Consider the following 21,209-nt stretch of genomic DNA (forward strand, 5'->3'; position numbering starts at 1 on the left):
ACACACACACACACACACACACACACACACACACACACCTTCTGTTCGCGAATGAAAACACGAAAAGGGAAAGAAAATCTTTCCCCAGGGTCTACCCAATTCCACATGAATCAGGATTTAATCCCTTGTGGTTCAGCTCCAAGTATTTGGAAATATTAAATTAAAGGAATTACCACTGGGGCAAATAATCATGTTGGAAAAATCGCTTTCCTGTTTCTCTTTTACAGTATGGCATTGTAATTGTGAATGAGATGGGATCAACAGCACTGCACCTGAACAAATCACTTACCAATAAGGAAAATTAATACCTACTTCCAATGCCCACAAATCAACAAGCAAGCCAAGAGGTTAAACCCAAACATAACACAGACATCCATTTAGGAAAATTGCTGCGTTTCCCCGCACCCCTCCCCCCACTTTTATAAAACACATTTCAGAGAATCTTTCTTCTGTTCTCTGCTCTGGTCCACACTATCTTGAGTGCTCTCTCTGCAATACAGGGAAATATAAAATTGATTATCACACACCTGTTTTTTTGTTAGAGTCACTCAGGGTGCAAGACATCAGCTGCAATGCATTAATTTTGTAGTAAGGAGCTACCAGTATTGTCAGATGACACTGACTCTTCTTTACTTCTCAAAGTGGAAGAGCAGATGAAATTCCCTTTATTTCAACTGGCTCATAGTCATACATGCTTTTAGTTGCTAAGTCTGGTAATTGCACAGAGGAAAGAAAGTAACCACAGCACTTCCATGATGCTGAACCATACTGACCAATTCTAATGTAGCATTTAACCCTAGGAATGAAACATGCACATCAGATCTTTGTTATGACAAGAGCCTATATACACTCTGTGGACACATTATAGGGTACCCCTGTACACTAATGCAAATATCCAATCAGCCTGGAATTTTCATGCACAACAGTCTCTAGAGTTTGGAGAGAATGGTGCAAAAAAAGAAACATCCCATGAGCAGCAAATCCGTGGGCAAAGACGCCTGGTTAATGAGAGAGGTCAGAGGAGAATAGCCAGACTGACAGGAAGGTGACAGTAACTCAAAGTAACCATGCATTACAACCGTGGTGTGCAGAAGAGTACCCTTGAGTGCACAACATGTTGAACCTTGAAGTGGACGGGCTACAGCAGCAGAAGACGTCAAACATACGCTCAGTATCTCCTTCATTGGGTACAGGATTGCATGTGCAACCTACAACACCAAAAAACCTCAAAGCACAATTGTAACCATACATGATTGTTTACAGCGCTTGCTGCCGTATTAATGCCAGTAAATCAATGCATCCAGCAAAATCAAGCAGGTGAAATACACACCTGGATGACCTTGTTAAAAATATACTGTCTATATGCATTATATCTTCCCTGGTACTGGGAACTTCGCTTCTGGGTTTTTCCTAATTAACTGCCATTATAAAAAGGTCAGATTAAGATTGTATTTCCTATAGGCTGGTCTAAGTTATACTCACAAACTTGAAGACTAACTGGTTTGTTGCAAAAGCCCATTACTGTCTCCACACCCTCACTCCCAGGTGACCATGAACACCTGGTGAAATGCGAAGATGCCAGGTCCCACCTCTTCAGTTTGGTTTGGGGTTTGGAGCAGTACCATACTTAAGAGGGTTAAGCTGAAACGCCTGCTTGAGACCAGATACTGCGGTTCATAGAGTGAGTGTCTGCAGATTTCAGAATGATAATCTTTGACAAACATAATGAATTTCTACATGATTTTCTATTCTAATGAGATTATTCATTCACACTAAAATATCAGAAAAAATTCTAAAAAAAATTCAGAGTCCTGGATACCTTTGATTATGCAAGATATGCCACAGTTTTACATAGAAATGGCACCAGAAATTTAAAAGATTCAGGCAAGATGTAAGGCAGATAGATATCAAACTAACCTGAGAATTACTCTCATCAAATTCTTTGGAATTCATAATGAAATGTTATTCAGAGTGTAGTGACCACCAACAGCCAGTCTTCTGTTAACTTTGCAAAGAGACACGCTAACAAATTTATTTACTAATAATTGAACAATATAACTTGTATAACATATCTAGTTTTATACCAATGCCTGCAGAATACGTATTCTTTTCATGAAATCAGTGTCAAACTTGGGCTCAAAGTCTTAACCACACTGTCCCACTGAAATAAAACCAGCAGCTTGATTATGATGAGTTAAAGGAATGAAGGTGACTCTATCTAGACAACAAAGCATTACAGCAAACACAAGCCTCAAGTGCAGAGCCTTGCAATGCAGACTTGATATTGGTTGTATAATAGACAGCTTGCCCTCAGAACTACTGGGGGGAGTCTGAGCCATAGTTCCACATGTAACCTTGTCAAGATAGAGCGATAAGAAGAGCGCTAAAACTTAGATGATAGTTGACACTGCTTTCCTAACTTTGCAAACACAGCTGCGACTTTCATACTGTTACAAAGGCAATACCCTGACCCAAGCATGTAATATGTCCATCAATATTGCTCCCTATGAAATGCAATAGAACAAACAGCAAAACTTAGAAATAGTTCCTTTGGTTGCTACTGGTGACCATCTGCAACCAATCATGTCACCCACATCCTCTCAGTAATCATCAGTACCATAGGTTGAGAAGGAAATGCACACCTATAATGTATAGATGCTCTTATGAAACAATTTGAGAGGGGGGCTCTCCGACTAAACTCTCCCACTGTTACGTGTGTACAGATTTAAAGTTCACTTTATATGCTGTAACCATCATTGGCCAGCAACCCTCATTGCTCATGAGATGATAGCAAGCACATCTGGAATACTGTAGGTGGAGAACCTTCTAAACCTTACTAGGCAAGTAATTCAGGATTTAGGCCCTTCGACCATGTATTATCAGCAATAAAGGTCCAGCTCAGGATGGGAAGCTGAAAATGGTGGTGTCCCTATAAGGCTGAAGTTCTTGTCTTCCTTGGAAGGGAAAATTGTAGGATTGCATAGTGTTCGAGTACTGTAGGTAAGTAATTGCAGTGAATTTTATGGACGGATTCAGTTTGGCAATTAGAGCTAATCTATGTTTCATGAGTATTTTCATGAAGAAATCAAATAATGCACCAGAGACTGGAACAGAGTGCCACAAAATCCTAATCATTCTTGGCATGCAGAATGCAACCTGTACAAACATTACCAAAGACATTGATGGACATGTTTCCTTAAAAGAAAATACATTGCAATTCATGCACCTTATCTAAATTTTCTTTGGCACTGGTACTAGCGGCCTGCAAAGCATTTCAAATACTCTTCAAATGATTTTACTTCCAGCAGCATTTCACGCCACAATGGTTATTCAAGTGGCTGATTATCAGCATTATTAAAATTTGCAATGCTTTGTAAGCCGTGAATTAAAATCTATTTTGTGTAAGGTTAAAGGGCAGAGCATACAAAAGACGAAACACAGACTTAGCAGCACTCTGAAACTAAGCATGTCATTATTTACGAGTCTGTAGTAGTGCGCGCGTGCACACATGCACGCACGCACACCTGACTTCATTGACTTTCCTTCTCATTTTTTACATTAAGTTGCTTTATTTCCCCCACAGTACTAAAGTCTGCAATATCATAGTCTTAAGGCTAAAAGTAACAGACGATGCCTTCGCTCCCATACAGATGCTTGAGGGCTCCCTCCTCGGGTAGCTGGTGAGGCTATATAATGGATGGTCAAACCACCACTGTCCATTTCCTGCCATTGTTTTAAACTAAAATCAGCTCTAGGGCTTTGTGTCCTTGGAAGACAACCAACTAGCTTTTATTCAGCAAGGCCTTAGCACGGTACTGAAAAATGGCAGTGAAGCTTTGTACTGCTTCCTCAAAAAATAGCTAATTGCTCCTCAGATATCCTATTGAATTCAAAGGTAAAATGGTACCAACAATGCCGCACTAAATATCAAATGAGATTTAAATAAGATACCAATTGATAGAGTTAAAAAGGACCAGATCTCTTAACATGCAGGACAAGAACCAGAGGCGTGCATTTTAAGTATTGTTTAAACTATTAAAGTAGAATTGAGGATTTTCTTTACCCACTGCATATTAGAAGTCTGGAACTCATTGTTTGAAACCCTGAGCGGGAAATCCTTACCACATGTATTTGAAGAGCCATGATCTACAAGGCTATGAACTTTGTCTTGGAAGTAGGAGGACCATTTTTCAACTGGGATGGGAACAATGGGCCAAACAGCCTCCTCCAGAGTTGTAAATTTCATTGCAAGATTTCCCATTTAGGCTCCGGACAATTATAGTTTTTGTAAACACAACAGATTCTTCTGCAGATGCTGGAAATCCAGAGCAATACATGCAAAATGCTGGAGGAACTCAGCAGGTCAGACTGCATCTATGGAAATGAATAACCAGTCAACGTTTCGGGCTGAGACCCTTCATCAGGACATCTGGTTTTGATTTTTGTAAGCTTGTTTAGTTTTGCTGAACGCAAATGATTGCTAAAGATTTTACAGGAAGATTTCACCTTAAATTTAAACAAGCTATAACTAAACTTCACCCAAAGGAATGGGTGTTACTGAATGAGAAGCAGCATTGCAGACTGCTAAATGAGAAATAATGTCACTACACTGCAGCACTACAAAGTTTCAAACATATACAGTAACAGGCTCTACAGAATCCATACACTTGTGAATGAAACAAGTTCCTCCTGAATTAAGCTAAGTACATCATTAAAATTAAACACAATTCATACAAATATAAAATAGATTCAAGCAAGTTAATAAACGGGCAAGAGGTGAACATAGCTTTTTGTTTTGTTTATAGCTGTGTCATCGATGCCAATTGTCACACAAATCCATAACAATCTAAATGAAGAATGTTACCAACAATACCACAAAGAAGCAGGAAATAAGATTTTAATATGGCATTTCATTTGCACTTATTTCTCAAGCACTGGGATGAAAACAGTGACTGCACACCATAAGAGGATGAAAGTGGGTTATGGGCTACAACACTATCTGCTGATTCTATGACTTGCATTTTCCTCCAGCCTACTGAGAGTGGGGACAATCTGCTTATCCTCAGCCATTTTCCCTGAGCACGATGAATATTAAGTTCTCAGACATGGTACTGAAAGCCCATATTAGGTTTTCTTCTTTTCTAACATACTCTCAATGAAAGGGACAGAAATGTGAAAGGAAAGCTCCATTAGGACTGATGGGTATGGTCTTGTCACATCATCGTACCAATCTAATATTTTAACAGGGGATATATCAAAAGCAAATCATGCTAATTCAATGTGGACCAATCCAAGTGAATGCAGTTTGTCACAGGAACAGAAATGAGCTAGAACCAGATGCATTCCACAGCCCTCTAGGTACGGCTACCAAATCAGCTAGAAAAGATATTTCAATGCAGTAGACCAGAGTCACTAAAAAGGGTGAATACAGATAACGCCTATTCTGATTGGTCTTTGCCAGTGAAACCATTATGCCAGTGGGAATTAACTTTATCTGGAGTTAAAAGGGGGGATACAGAGAAAGAAGAGGATTCAAAACAACTTAATTTCCTTCCTCAGTCAACACAGTATGACAGAAACTCTATCTTAAAGCAATTCCTAAATGACGTTTTATATTAATGAATGCCAAAGCTACAAGTGCACAATTCATGTTAATTTACTACTTACACTAATGTTAAAAAATATTAGTTTATAATTGTCCAAAGAAATAACATGCATATGAATATAATAGTAATCTCTTCTAGATTCTTGCAACGATATGCATGTATATTTTCCTCACTAGAAACTCCACCTGCTAAGAACAAAAGGTCATGTTTTCAAATTCCATTTTGAATGACAGAGAAGTTCCATCTGCAACCACAGTCTTTCTTTATATACGAATCCACTTACCCATAAAAAAACTAAAGGAGGCCCTCGGTCATTAGTTACATTCAAGTCAATGTAACTTGCTGTATCAAACAGGCAATTGTAAACATTTTCAACTAATATTTGTACATTAATCAACTGAACCTGTAAATTTCAAGAATGTCTCAGGATTTCTGTCACAAACATGAAACAAAAGGAAAATTGATCCATTAGGCATGGAACGTTCCAAGTGAACTGCAATAATTTGAAACCATTCCAGACATGACCTTCATCCTCTGCCTCTCCGAAGCACCTGCTTTTCAATGGCTTCAAATAAACTGGTTTTCCTTCTAAGTTACCATCATGACTGCGTCTGCCTGCTTCAAAGTGCCCGAGGATACCTCAGAACTCAGCCTTGGCGTTGATTTATGATTTGTAAGAAAGCATGAAACAAATTACAACTATTCAATTTATCACAGAACTTCTCACAAAAGCAATGATACCTGCAAGGGTCTTAGAAAAATTGTGACAATTAAGTAAAAATACCCACTTCAGACAGTTGTATTAGCAAAATATCTGCAATTAGGTGGCCAACTGTAATGTCAGGCTAGTTTTAGAAGCAAGTCACCAGGAGTTAGCTTGTGCTGATGTGGTGCAATTCGTTCACGAGCAGCCACGCGTCACTGAAATCATCCAGGTGTCTTTCTTTTTTAAATTTGACAGGGTTAAGGAAACTTGATTACTCACAGTCTGTAGAGCTTTGGAGTTCCCAGAAAAAGTAACTCGGGCAAAACCTGCAGATTGTTTCTGTTCAGGCGGCTAGGTGAAAGTAAAGAGAAACAATGGTGAGTAATTTGCTAATATACAAAGATCACCCCATAAACCTCAAATCTGAATCCCTCATCTCACAAGTAAATAGCATTTTCCAGTGCTTCCTCTTAAATGACCCTCCTTCATTTTTGAATCCAGACAATATTTGCTGACTTTGATTCCATAGGCGGAGTGACCTGTTGGAGATGGCTCCACGTCACTGCAATTCTATTTCTCTTATATTTCTAGTCAATATTTATCTTCCAACAAACATCACAAAAACAGTCTGTCCAGTCATTATCACACTGGCATTTACGACAAGTTACTTCATACAAACTGGTTGGCATATTTTGTGTATTAGGAAAGTAACTATAAACCTAAAACATGCCACTTAGGCTCTTCATTGTCGGAAAACAGGTTTGGACATTGGTGAAATCATCGAGGGATCCACATAAATGCAAGTTTTCATTTTTTTTAAAAACAGTATAGAACCTTAATTGCTCTTCATTTGATATTAATAAAAATTGAAAGAAAATACAAGAAAAAGTGATATCGCACTTAAAAAATTCTTATGGAGTACTCACAGGCACACCGAGATTTCCACTGTCTCATTTTTATATAATAAGAACATTGTGTCTGTTTTTAATATTCTTCATATGGTGCCTGTCAAAGGATAGCTTTGTGTGTTTATTAAAGTTCTGAGCTCTAATGGACACAGGTGCTACATATGAATTGAATGAAAAATGTGTTATGTATTTGGCTGAGGTATGATAACCCGTTGTCAATTCCACAAGGTGGTCCTGCGGCATTTACTCAAGACATTATAAAATGTTAAAATGCTCCCGGTGGGTGCTCAAGTCAGAAATCTGTGAAGTCCGTAGAGAGGGTCTGATGCAGAGTTAATGAGAATATGAAGTCTGAAAAACTTTCCTCATGCCCAACGACAACTGAACTTTATTGTTTTTATCCAGCTCAACAACCTTCACATATTCATCAAAAGCCTTCTAATTCAGGAGTTCCCAACCTTTTCTTATGCCATGGAGCCCTACCATTAACAAAGGGGTCCGTGGACCCCAGATAGGGAACCCCTGCTCTAATTACGACAACTTTCTCATCACTACTAACTTTCAAGGAATTAATTTACTAAAATCCATAGACCTTTACAGAACTGGGATTTGCACATTCTTGGTCAATACATCCAAAACTTCACACACAAATGTTTTTTTTTAATGTGTCTGGTTTTAAAGAAACTAAAGTTAACAAAATACCTCTCTGAATTATGATAAGATCCCTCAGCATGTAGCTGGTATTGTGGTTCAGCTAATGACTGTGTCATTAATATCAACAAGTTTCCCTTAATGCGTACTGAATAAATGTTAGATTACTTTTAATTTTTCTCCTGTACTCTAGATATACAGTGGGGAGAAGGAACCATAATGCCTGCCATGTCTCTTATCCAAAATATATATAGCTGGAAAGTGTGCTCAGCTGAACTGCAGTCAGGGATAGAATCGTGTCTGGCTGTGGTGTGTTTCTCAGCCAAGCAACTCGACAAGGTTCATGGTAAAGGACCATCAATCAGTTAAGCAACATACTGGAGAATTCACAGCCCTCCATGAAGTTTGCCTGAACAAGAGTCACCACCTTTAGGAGAGGACAAGGGCAAGTTGCTTGCAGGCAGAGACAAATCTGGAATTAAGGGGTTGAAAATAAATCACTACTTTCTTGTTTTAACAAAACTCATCCAAGCAGGCCACCATTTGAAAGCAGTGGGCTCACCAGTCTTCTCCCCAGACAGATGACAGCTACTGCTTTGTGAAATACAGTCCAAGTATTGAAGGCAGATAATATGAAGTGCGGTCGGGGTGGGGGGGGGGGGGGGTGGGGTGGAGGGTATTACACAGTGTGTCTAACATTTGGAAACATCCGTTCAAATGGGCTTCTCATTTCAGGAGAGAGCAGAAGAGCCGGCATCCAGCAAACATTGCCACAAAAGGCCAGTGCAAAACAGATGTGGGAAAAACAAACAGCAGCCTGCCATCTGAATTGCTAAGAAGGCAGCACTCAGTGAAAACAGGCTCCATTCCTCAGTTCAAGATCAATAGCCATAAAAAGGTCAGGCAGAACCCAACCCAAGCAAAGGACAGACTTTGAGAACTCTGCAATATTAGCAGTTTGTTCATGTGCAGGAAGGAACTACGTTAGCAACGGACGACGAGAAAAAGAAAGCCTTTCACTGTGACATTTAAGCGTTGACTTATCTATGCTAACACTTCCATAATGTTCACTGAAACAGCTTATAGGAATGTGTGATGTGCACCCAACAACTTGGTCACAGGTCTTGTCAATGTTGTAATTATTTATTAAGACACCACTAATCCCCTTTAATTCTTGTCATGAAACAGCAAATTCATGGCGCCTGCCAGTGATATTGAACCTGATTCTGACTCTCTGTCCTTACCTGCTGTAAACAGTGATGGAAAGTCAGCCACGAACAGCAAGGGCTGAGGGAGTGCTGCTACACCATTCTCAGTACTGATGGCTTTGGATGCCGCATGCTTCTGCCCCAACGGATCCAATACTTCATATCTACTTTGGGGTTAAATCCTAACCAATACTAACAGTAGGCAATCGAGTGAACCACACTGGTTAATATGTTTGTTTACACTGACAGTGTTAATGCACCATGAATTTGCTTAACCTGTCCCCGGAGATCAGTGCTGCCATAAACAATGTGCCATCAGAAAACTATAAATCTGCATCCCAAAGTCAAAAGCCCTCTCAGCTTTAACCTTGTAATCACCAAGGAAGTGACTGGCTGGCTTTTCACAGAGGGTGGTGAAACTCTGGAATTTTTTACCCCACAGGGTTGTGGAGCCTAAATCACTGGAGGTATTCAAAGAGGAGGTGGATAGATTTTTGCAAGATCAGGTAACTCAGAGCTATTGAGGATAGCACAGAGGTGGAGCTGAGGCCTACAGCACATCAGCCATAATGATAATGAAAGGTGTGGTGGGCTTGAGGGGTCAGATGGACCTACTCCTGTACCTATTTTCTTATTGTTCTTACGTGGGTCCAGTAAGGAGAGAATGCAAGTCTCTCATGATGTGAACGATATTTTGTGAGAAGCTTTCCCTTCACATAATTCAAAGATCAATGGGAACTTTTGTGATAATGTTGAAGAGGGATGCAACACTGCATTCCTTAAGTTGCCATGGTCCTGCCTAGATAATTACTAACAACATAACATGTGAGAAAAGTAAGATTTTCATTTATGTTGCTAGTTCTACAACTTTAGGACATCAAGGAGCACTTTCAAATCAATGGTGCATTTCAAAATACAGCATTACTGTAATGCAGGAAATGTGGCAGTTTATATGTGCACAGCAAGGCATAATGGCCATCCCTTCTGTTTTAACAATAACTGTTGACTGCCAAAACCCAGGCTGCAGGGGAGAACTTCCACAATGCCATTAGATCACTGGCATTCATTTGAGAGCTAACATTTTGGAGGTTCATTAGGAACAGAGTGCCTCTGACAGGGTGCAATGGTTAAAAGCTCAGAATAGTAATTCAGAAGCAGACACCAAGACATAAAATCTTAATTCACACCACTGTACGGCATCTATGTAATTTAAATTTAGTTAATAATGTAGAATTTGGGGAAGAAGACAACTAGCCCTTGCAATGAAAACCAGAAAACTTCCAAATTATCGGAAAAAGTATCAAATTCACTAATGTCTTTCTAGGGAGAAAACCTGCCATCTTATCTGGTTTGGTATAACCCCAAAGTGAGTGGATCTTCACTGGCCTACAAGGCCATTCAGTTTCAAGGAAATGCATGCTGCCTACGCTGGTGACACACAGATGCAATAATTTATTTTTATTTATTTGTTGACAAGCAGCACAGAATTGTCCTTCGAGTCACACTGCCCAGCAATTCCCCAATTTAATCCGAGCTTTATCACGGGACAATTTACAATGACCAATTTAGCCAACCAACCGGTACGCCTTTGGACAGTGGGAGGAAACTGGAGCACCCAGAGGAAACTCATGCATCACAGGGAGAGCATACAAACTCCTTACGGGCGGCGGGAGAATTGAACCCGGGTCGCTGGTACTGGAAAGTGTTGTGCTAACCAGTATGTTAATGTGCTGTGGTATTAATGATGTTTTCAATATTGATGCTATTAATGATGTCATTAGTACTATAAGATATAACTGAAACTTTTACACACACTATTTCTTTGATAGCAAGTGTAGGTCATCCAAAGGGGAACACAAGTTGACCTTCTGCAGATTACAGGAGTCCTGTAAGCATTTAAATAGTGAGCAAACCTCAAGAGATGGAGACCGAGGTGCTGACCAGGGAAACCTAACAGCTTACCACAGCTCATCTGCTGTGAAAAATTCCCTCAACTGCTTTAAAAGGACAGATACTCATTGATATGCAAAAACTATTTAAATAGTTTAAAGCAACAAGAAAGGTACTTAGAACATTACAGCACAGTAAAGGCCCTTTGACATATATTGTTGTCCCAACCTTTTAAGATCTATCAACACTTCCTACCTATGTAGTCCTCCATTTTTCTATCAACCAGGAGCCTATCTTCAGTTTCTTCATTTCTCCTGATGTACGTGCCTCTGCCCCTATCACTACTACTGGCAGGGTGCTCCATGTACTCACCACTCTGTATAAAAACTTACAGTACTGTGCAAAAGTTTTAGTCACAAATGTATATACCTTGGGTGCCGAAGATAGTACTGTATTTGTCAATGTGAAATGGATTGCAAGTTTGTCTATCTGGCGGGAGCAAACGATGTTGGGAATGGCAAAGGTGGAGCATCACAGGAGGGGTGCAGGACAACTGGCAGAGAAAGAGCGCCAGGGGTGGGGAGGTGGGTGACACGGGTGCAGACAGACCCAGCCCTGAAACACCAAACAAGGTCTTTTGATTCCAAGTAATTGGTTTATTGATCATTACTTCCTGCTCCCTCACCTCTCCCTTCCCCTTTTCCCAACCATGACTTTGCACTCCCTGCCCCCTTCCCATTCCCAGTCCAAAAAAGAGACTCACATCAGAATCAGGCTTATCATCACACACGTCTTGAATTTTTTTTTTTGCAACAGCAGCAGTACCTAAAGTTACTACAGTACTGTGCAAAAGTTTTAGACTCCCTAGTCACATATGCATCTAAGACTTTTGCACAGTACCGTACCTCTGACATCTCCCCTGTACTTTCCTCCAATTACCTTAAAATTATGCCCCTCGTATTAGCCGTGTCCACCCTGCAAAAAAAGTCTCAGGCTATCCACCCGATCTTTACCTCTTATCATCTTGTAGACCTCTATCTGAATATGCCTGGATTCTTTCAATACCTATGTGAATTGCTGTTTTGTATTCTGTGTGTTTTGTTCTTTTCTTTTGGTCATTTACATAATTTGTTATTTTTTTGTGTGAAGAGGGTTTGAAGTTTTTCTATAAACGGATTATATAGTTTGCTTTGTTTCATGGCAGTCTGTGGGAAGATGAATCTCAGGGGTGTATACTGCATATATAATTTGATATTTATCAAAATACATATGTAGTATACATCCCTGAGATTAATCTTCCCACGGACAGCCAGGAAATGTATTTTTAATCTTTGAATCCAGTCACCTCTCATCCAAAGAGAAAATCCCTAGCTCACTCAAACTTTCCTCATAAGACCTTCTCTCTAATCTTAGTAGACCTCCTTAGCACCATCTCTAAAGCTTCCATATCTTTCCAATAACGAGCCAACCAGAAATAAACACAATAATCCCAGGTGCTTAAAACCCTTCAGGACTTAAAACAATGTCTTTAACCATAAAGACATGAAAATATTAATGTCTAATCTGAAACCGTATTAAAGCAAGAGAACAAGCCTGCAATCACCACTTCAGAAACTCGGTTCACATTAGCAGGACCACTGTTCAGATGTCACCCCTCCCTAGTACAAGGCTGTGATGTGAACTGAGTCTGGCCCTTCTCTGCAGTGCGACTCTCCTTCACCATTGGGTTCAGAGACGACTGTCGACGTTGTATCCAACAGTGGATCAGTCAATCATAAATACCGGCATCTTTCAAATCATCCTGGACTTCAGCACTTCACTGTAGGCAAGTGGCAATCCTCAATAAATCGAGCTGCATACAGCTGACCGCCCACAGCAACAGGCCCCGAACAAATGCATTTCAAGGATCCTTTACCTAAGTTTTTCTTTGTGTTTTACATAACAATAAAAGCAGGGTTTTAATTGCCCAGCTTCTGTAGAACTGATTTTGTGTTATCAAAAGAAGAAGAAAATGCCAACCTTCACCAAAAGATCTTATTCTCACCACTATGTATGTCTCTACAGTCGTATGCCAGTGGGATATCACTCCACATCACAAGATTAGTTCTATAGTTGGATAAAATGCAACTACTATTTGGGACTTTTATTTGTATTCCTTTGTTTTATGGATTGATTAGATGAAGGAAATTTTTCCTTTCCTACCAGGGTCTTTCCTCTGAGGTGTTTCTACAGCACTCCTGCCTCTGAGGACTTATACTGCAAGGAATTGCTGACAAATAATGGGTGAGCAATACGACACTCATTAATTCGCTTCTGGTCAATCGTCTGAAACTGTTTCGACTCTTTCAAAGTAGCAGTCAGCATTGCTCCAGAAAAATTAATAAGACTTGATTCACACCCAAGGAAGATCCAGAGGTGGTAAAAGGGCAAGATGGTGCTGGCCTATAGCCTCCATTGAGGTCATGGAGTTATTTTTTTCTCAAGTCCGTAGTGATGATTTTGAGGTCAGAGGGGAATTTGGAGTCAGGTTAGAATTTAGGGACAGGGATAAGAGGGAGTTAGAGGTCTTGACAGAGCCTAGGCTTCTGCCCAGTGCTCGAAGGCCAGTAATGTGGATGTGTGATGAAAGACATTCGAGATCGGAAGTTGGGCTGGTAGAACAGCAAATACAAGGGTTGGTGGCCTCCGAGTTCACATTTCTGTGTGGAAAGGAGGCACAAGCGACAGTGCCCCAGGTACGCAAGTCAGCAGAGACCAGAGTTTGGGGTCCTGTGCATTATAAAGTCTGGCATTTGAGGCCTGGAGTTCAGGGTCCTCATCAGTCGTCATGAGCGAGTCCTGAGGTTAATAATGAAGACTGAAGCTCGAAGGTCAATCAGAAGTCCGGAAGTCGAGGCCCAATGGCCAGAGCCCTGGGTCTATGTGTGTTCTGGGAAAGTTGAAGACCTAAAGTCTGCTCTGGAGGCCGAAAACGCCCAGCCCTGGGGCTGGAGGACTGTCTGTGTGTGTGCATGGGTGGGCGAGAGGGAGGAATGGAGCTTGCTTGGATATTGTTGTTTGGTCACTGGTGTTATGTTGCTATTGATTGTGTTGTTCTGTGAATATAGGGAGCACGTTACGTTGAGACTGGAATGTGTAGAGATGCTTGCAGGCTGCTGCGGCACATCCTTAGGTTGTGTTGGTTGTTAACACAAATGGCACGTTGTACTGTATGCTTTAGCATGCATGTGATAAATATCTGAATATGAAGAATTATTACACCAACTTTGCTCAATCTATTTTTTTTGATGGCAAACAATGTTATGCATTGTTTCACGCTATTTTTCATTCCTTTCCTATTCTCCCCATCTGAAGTGCATTTCAAGCAACCTTAGATGGCCTGTAATGATGAAAGTTATTTAAATCCACCAGTGGAAACTTCTAACATGTTATAGGCTGTGAGAGGGGAACAGGGAATGAGGAATACTACACTAGAACACTATTTTTTTTACATTAATGCTTAATCTCAAAGTGAGATGGAGACGAGATTACTTCCAGGATCTTTTATCTTCAAACTCAGCAAGAATTTTTCCACATTTCACTTAACTCCTTGGAATTTTAACAGGGATTAGGTCTGCTCCCTACTTTGTAACATTCCTACATAAAACCATTTAAAGGACCAGGCCTGCTTTAAGGATATCATCTTTATCACTGTTAGATTACGATCAAGCATTCCAACAAGGTGACTCAGCTCCAAGCACTTGTATCAAACCAGTGCTTAAAACAAGGATGACCACCAAATGTGACTGATCAGTAACCACTAATTTCAAATGTGATTCTGCCACATTCAAACATTTCTTTTCCTTACCAAAGGTTAAGACCTATTAACTTTTATTCCTGAGATGCTTTGCCCACAAAATGCACTGGTATACTCAATAGTTACAGTAAAAGATGACTCTACAAACTGGGTCTACAATCCTCCTGCCCAACCAGAAGAGGCACATTTAGTCATTTCAGCATGTGGTTTGGATTCTTAAAGTCATGCCTGGAATTCAAACTAAACTAGTGCTGCCAGGGGGAACATGATTTATCAGAGGGAAATGCTAAATTGCAGTAAAAGTTGCCCTAGGCCCTACAGCTGCCAAGCCCTTCCAACGATTTCATTCTACATATAATCATGAGAAGATAATATAATCAGGATTTGAGGACCTATAGGGAAAGGTTAAGTAGTTTAGGAGACTGAGGGGAGATTTGATAGAGGCATACAAAATTATGGTGGGGGGTGTATAGTTAAGGTAAATGCAAGCAGGCTTTCTCCACTGAGGTTGGGTGAGCCTACAACTAGAGGTCATAGGTTAAGGGTGAAAGGTAAAATGTTTAAGGGTGTCATAAGGGGAGAACTTCTTCACTCAGAGGATGGAGAGAGTGTGGATACGAGATCGATTTCAATATTTGAGAAATTTGGATAGGTACCTGGCTAAGAAGGTGCAGGTCAATGGGACTCAGCAGATTAATGGCCTGGAACACACGAGTTGTGGCAAAGAGCATGTTTCTGCGCTGTAGTATTCTATTACTCTAAACTTTATGAATGTGTTATTTACCTGCTTATGCATGTTTTTCCAAACCATTGTGTCATATTGCTCTCCAGAACTTCACAATCACACCCTGGACAATTTCCCCCATTTTAGGAGCTTCCTCTCAACAAGAATTAATGATACAATTCACTGATGCCTTCATTGAACCAGCACAGCTTGTGGCAGATTGAAGAAAAGGGTATCAGTAAATTAAAGCTTCTGACCTGGCATAAAACTCAGTGTATCGGACAGTGGAGAAACTTGCCCCACCCCTGCCACATGCCTCTGAAACCTCTGACAGGCTGGAAAAATACAGCCCACATTCTCTCTGTAACATCCTACAAATCCACTGGAAGGGTAAGTGAAGCAGCATCATCATTCACCCCCAGGCCAACAAACACGGCATCAAATTATAGTTGGCAACATTGGGCAGGTCACGTTATTCATGTGTCTATAACACCAATCTCCTGAAACAGAAGCTCTATTGCAAGCTTTGTCATGGGAAGACGTTACCTGGAAAACAGATGAAGAGGTTCAAGCATGTGTTCAAAGCCTACTGCAAGAAAAGTAACTGCTGGGAAAGTCTAGCTTTGACTGCCCAAAGTGAAAGAGGAGTGTTAAGAACCTTGGCACTATGCACCAGAAGCACACAGATGCCCTGCATCAATGGTGGAAGGAGCAAACCGTCCAACAAACCACCCGCTTTCACACCCCGTAGGTCTCCAGCCGCCCCATCTGCTTAAGAGTTTGCCATTCCCACTATGGCCATTAGCCAGCTCAATCCCACAGAATTTGAGTGGAAGCAAATCACCCTTCATCCCTAAGGATTGCCTAAGGCAAAGAAGTATGTAAGGCATTGGCATATAAACACAAGCCACGCAAGTGATCGAGCACTTGCTGTCCCTTGTATGAAAGATGCCCTATTTGTCACTATCAGTTAGTTTCTGTCATTGAACAAGATCTTGTTTAATCTCCTCATCAGGATTTGTTGTAGATTCACACAACGGTTTCAAACTCCTGCTTTTAAAAAAATTGGATTATTTCGCCACTATCGACTGTCTGACACTTCTAAACTACATAAAAGAAAGTCATTAAAGCTCCGAACAAAATAATTCAAGGTCTATTACAACCAGAAACAAGCAGACATGCAGCAGATTAGCAGGCAGACACTACTGAGTGCTTTTTAAATTGATGTCAGATCAAATTAATTTCCAGCTTCTCAAGGCATGCACTGGTTTATTTATTTGTGGTCCCCATCCACTTTTTACCCCCCATCACTCTTCCCCGAAGCTTGCCATTACCAAGCTTCATCTTTTAGCCAAGAAAGGCCTTGTGGGCTGTCAAGAATTCGGCGAATCTCCCAGAATTAGACATTACTCTTCCAGACACCGCTGCCCCGTACCCAGATGAAAACTCACAGGGGAGTCTGAAGTAAATGTGTGCTTTAGTTCCGCATTTTCTTCAAAATCTTCTGCTTATAAATTGGAGTATGAAAAGTCAGGTTTGAAGATCCTAACCCTTCAAGTAAAGATTTTTTTTAATACATCAAAATATTTATTCATAAAAAAAAATTTACAAGAATAAACCGTGCAATCTCTTTTACTCTTACATTCATAGTCAAAGCTTTCAAGGAAGTTCTAATGTATTCGTTAAAACCAATAGGACTGTTGCCAATCATGAGGCCCCTGGGGTGACACACTACTGCAATAACTGAAGGGCTTACTCACCCATCCATGCTGGGTTGAGCGTTGAGCTAGCAACTTGGCCTCACATAAAAAACTGACGAATGCTAAGGAAACGGCAAAGGTTGCCGCCGTTGCCCCATGAGGCGCGGAGAGAAACAACAACAACCCAGTTAAGTGTGAAGTGATATATTTTGGGAGGACCGATAAAGATAGGACATGCACAATGAGTGGCAGTGTGCTAGGAAGCGTGATGGCACAACAGGTAGATAATATGGTGGAGAAGGAGCATGAGGTAGTAGCCTTCATTTGCATGTACAGGGATTACAAGAGCAGAGAGGTTATGTTGCAGCTTTATCAAATATTGATCAGGCTACAGCTGGAGTGCTGAATGCAGTTTTGGTCAATGAGCTATAGGAAAGATATGATGTACTATAGATAGTGTAAATGAGATTCACTGGAACAGAGTATTTTACATCAGGATCTCTTCATTGACTACAGCTCAGCATTCAATACTATCATCCCCTCAAAGCTAATCAATAAGCTTCAATACCTTGACCTCAATACCTCCTTGTACAACTGGATCCTCGATTTCCTCATTTGCAGACCCCAGTCCTTTCAGCATCAACATCTCCTCCACAATCTCCATCAGCACAGGTGCACCACAAGGCTGTGTGCTCAGCCCTCTGCTCTACTCACTGTATACTTATGACTGTGAGGATGAGCACAGCTCCAGTGCCATATTGTTGGCAACACCATCATCAGCAGCCAAATGAAAGGCAGTGGTGAATCAGCATATACTGCAGGAAAGAGATTGAGAATCTGGCTTGGCAGTGCCAAAACAACAACCCCCCACTCATTGTCAGCAACACCAAAGAGCCGATTATTGAGTTCAGGCAGAGGAAACTGGAGGTCTGTGAGTCAGTCTTCATCAGAACATCAGAAGTGGAGAGGGTAGGTAACTTTAGAATTCTTCAGTTTTATCATTTTAGAGAACCTGTCTTGGGTCCAGCCTGTGAGTGCAATTATGAAGAAAGCATGGCAGTGCGTCTACTTTCTTAGAAATTTCTGAAGATTCGGCATGACATCTAAAACTTTGACAAACTTCTATAAATATGAGGTTGGAGAGTATTTTGACTTGTTGCATCACAGCCTGGTATGGAAACATAATGCCTTTGAATGGAAAAGCTTACAAAAAATAATGCACATGGCCCAATCCATCACGGGCAAAGCCCTCCTCACCACTGAGCATATCGACACGGAGCACTGTCGCAGGGAGGTAGCACCCATCATCAAGAACTCCCACCAGCCAGACCACGCTCTCTTCTCACTGCTGTCATCAGCAAGAAGGTACAGGAGCCTCAAGACCCACACCACCAGATTCAGAAACACTTAGCACCTTCAATCATTAGGGGCTTGAATCAGAGGAGATAGCTTCACTCAACCCAATATGGAATTGTTGCCACAACCTATGCACTCACTTTCAAGGACTCTTCATCTCATGTTCAATTATTTAAATTATTATCATTTTATTTGCTTTTTTTCGTGTTTGCACAGTTTGTCTTTTGCACATTGATTATTGTCTCAAACACAAGAAAACCTGCAGATGTTGGAAATCCAAAGCAACACACACAAAATGCTGGAGGAACTCAGCAAGCTGGACGGGACCTATGGAAAAGAGTAAACAGTCGATGTTTCGAGCCAAGACCCTTCATCAGGACCTGGTCTCAGCCTGAAACGTTGACTGTTTACTCTTCTTCACAGCTGTTGCCTGGCCTGCTGAGTTCCTCCTACATTTTGTGTGCGTTGCTTGGATTTCCAGCATCTGCAGTTTTACGGTTGCTAATGGGAAGTCTGGATAGGTTACAGTTGTTTTCTTTGGAGTAGAAGAGAGTGAGAGGTGACCTGATTGAGATAAACAAATCTACAAGGGCATACACAACATAGATAGCAGAAACCTGCTTCCCGTAACATGGGTGTATGCTACCAGAAGGGCAAAGGCTTAGGGTAAGATGAATGCAGATTAGAGGGGATCTGAGGACACACTACCGAGAAAGATCATGGAGACACAGCCTCTCACAACTGAGACAAGAACTTCAATTGCTGAGTTCTGTAAGGTTATGGAACAAGTCATGATAAATGGGTTTAGTGTTGATTGGCAATTGATGGTCAGTGGGACAACGGTGGTCCGAAGGGCCTGTTTTCTGTGCTGTACGACTTGATGAAATGCACTCAAAGGATCTATCCCTTGGATTGAGAGAGATGAAGAGCGGGGAGATGAAGTGGATGAAGAAAAATAAAAGCTTCTTTGAAAAATAAAGTCACAGCCAACACTGTTGATGTGAAAAAGACCAAGGCCATACTAGCTTACATTAAAAAAACACGTTGCTATACATTACTGAAGTTGCTTTAAGGAGGGCGGCATATGCTACTTCTATTTTGGGGAGGAAGAGAGAGGGAGAAAGTGGCATCTTAGTCGTTCATCTTTCTTGCTTCCTTCGTCCGCCATATTTTTGGTTTGATAGCTTAGTGTATTCTGGGAAAATGCAGTAGTGTTCTCTCAATAAATTTAGGTGCAATCAAGCCTGAGAGAAACAGGAAGCTGGCAGTGTGAGCGGAGGGGGGAGGGGGTGGCAAGTGGTTGTAATATAATAAAACAAAAGCAAGAAAGTGCAATAGGGGCATCAGGGTTCCTTCCCTCCTTGTGTAGCACCTAAGCTATTGCACCAAATTATTAAACTATAGTATCGGTCCCTTGAGTGAGAAACAGACAAAGTCTTGAACTACGTTATTCCAGGCCAGAATAACTATTGACCAGTGGAAGCCAAAGCTCTACTTAGTTTCACTAGCTAAGCAGCGACATGACATCACAGTTGTTTTCATTCCAAGATGGTTGAAAGAACAGAACCGCAGCCCACTGCCACATTTTCCTAGAATAAACCAAGTCTAGTTCCTTAACACAGCAAACATGTAGAAGCGAGATAGATGAACTGCGAAGATGTCATTTTCTCCCTCTCTCTGCCTCACCAATATAGAAGTAATTATGCCACCCTCCTTAACACAGATAGCAGGGAGACTGGTCTTCATTTCTGAAATAAACACTAATTGTCCGCATCCACTTTGAAGTGGCTGCTAATAAGACTTGACTTGCCCGCAGAAGTTCCCTCCCTCCTGTGGCGAACTGTCTAGCCCTACACACTGTGCCTCCCCTTGATGTCGCAGTCAAGGTCAGAGAACTTGCTGTGCAAAGAAATCGTGGGAACATCACTTCTACACTCCCTGCAGGCTTCGCAGGTAAGCAAACAGCTGCATCATTGAAAAGAAGTTGTTAGAATTGAAAGCAAACTCCAGGTGCTTTCAGTTTCCCCAGTCATCTCCTGAAAATCAAAATTCAATTTGTTTTCTTCCTGGTGAAGGGAAAGGAATCTGATGGAAATTCATTTACAGGTTAATACAAACTTCAAGTGAACATTCTTGCAGATTCCACAGGCATTTAAAGATAAATTGCTTGTCAGATAACAAAGTCTTCACGTCAGGTTGACTTGACAGCCACTAACAATGGGAATTTCCGCAGCTTATTCCTAACAAATATGAAATATTTGCTTTGGGGCTGACAGCTGTGACTGCCTAGAGGGGGCTCTGTACTAAATCACGTTCCACGGCTGAAATTCAGCCTGATCTCCCACATTACCGTCAGGCCCTGCCAGCTATGGATCACTGTCAACAATTGAGGCAGCAAATGTGAAGCAAGCTAGACGACAGCACTGAACGCCAATAGAAAACAAAATTCCAACAGATGTAATTGCATTCTAAGCCAACATTCGGTGCATTTGTGTGGGATGGTGAGTTGTGATTCAGGAGAGATGATTAGAATGCTAGAGTTCCTTGAGATGGTAAGAACGAAAACCCATCAATTTCTGACAGGAACATGCATACTGTATGTCAAACCTCACCTGTACTACATTTGTTGGATCAAGCTTCAGCTGAAGTTTAGAACAGCAAGCA

The 21,209-nt window shown here is 41.1% G+C and overlaps 1 protein-coding gene across 7 annotated transcripts in view; it reads right to left on the bottom strand.

Annotated features, from left to right (window-relative positions):
• The window catches only part of slit2 (slit homolog 2 (Drosophila)), a 421,836-nt gene that overhangs the window by 387,007 nt on the left and 13,620 nt on the right, over positions 1 to 21,209 (bottom strand). For all 7 annotated transcript variants that reach the window (XM_073064928.1, XM_073064925.1, XM_073064926.1 and 4 more), the window contains exon 4: positions 6,592 to 6,663. In XM_073064928.1, coding sequence (XP_072921029.1) covers positions 6,592 to 6,663 — 72 coding nt within the window. The remainder of the gene's footprint in view (positions 1 to 6,591; positions 6,664 to 21,209) is intronic.

The sequence above is a fragment of the Hemitrygon akajei genome, chromosome 13 (genome assembly GCF_048418815.1).
Source record: "Hemitrygon akajei chromosome 13, sHemAka1.3, whole genome shotgun sequence".
NCBI classification, from domain to species: domain Eukaryota; kingdom Metazoa; phylum Chordata; class Chondrichthyes; order Myliobatiformes; family Dasyatidae; genus Hemitrygon; species Hemitrygon akajei.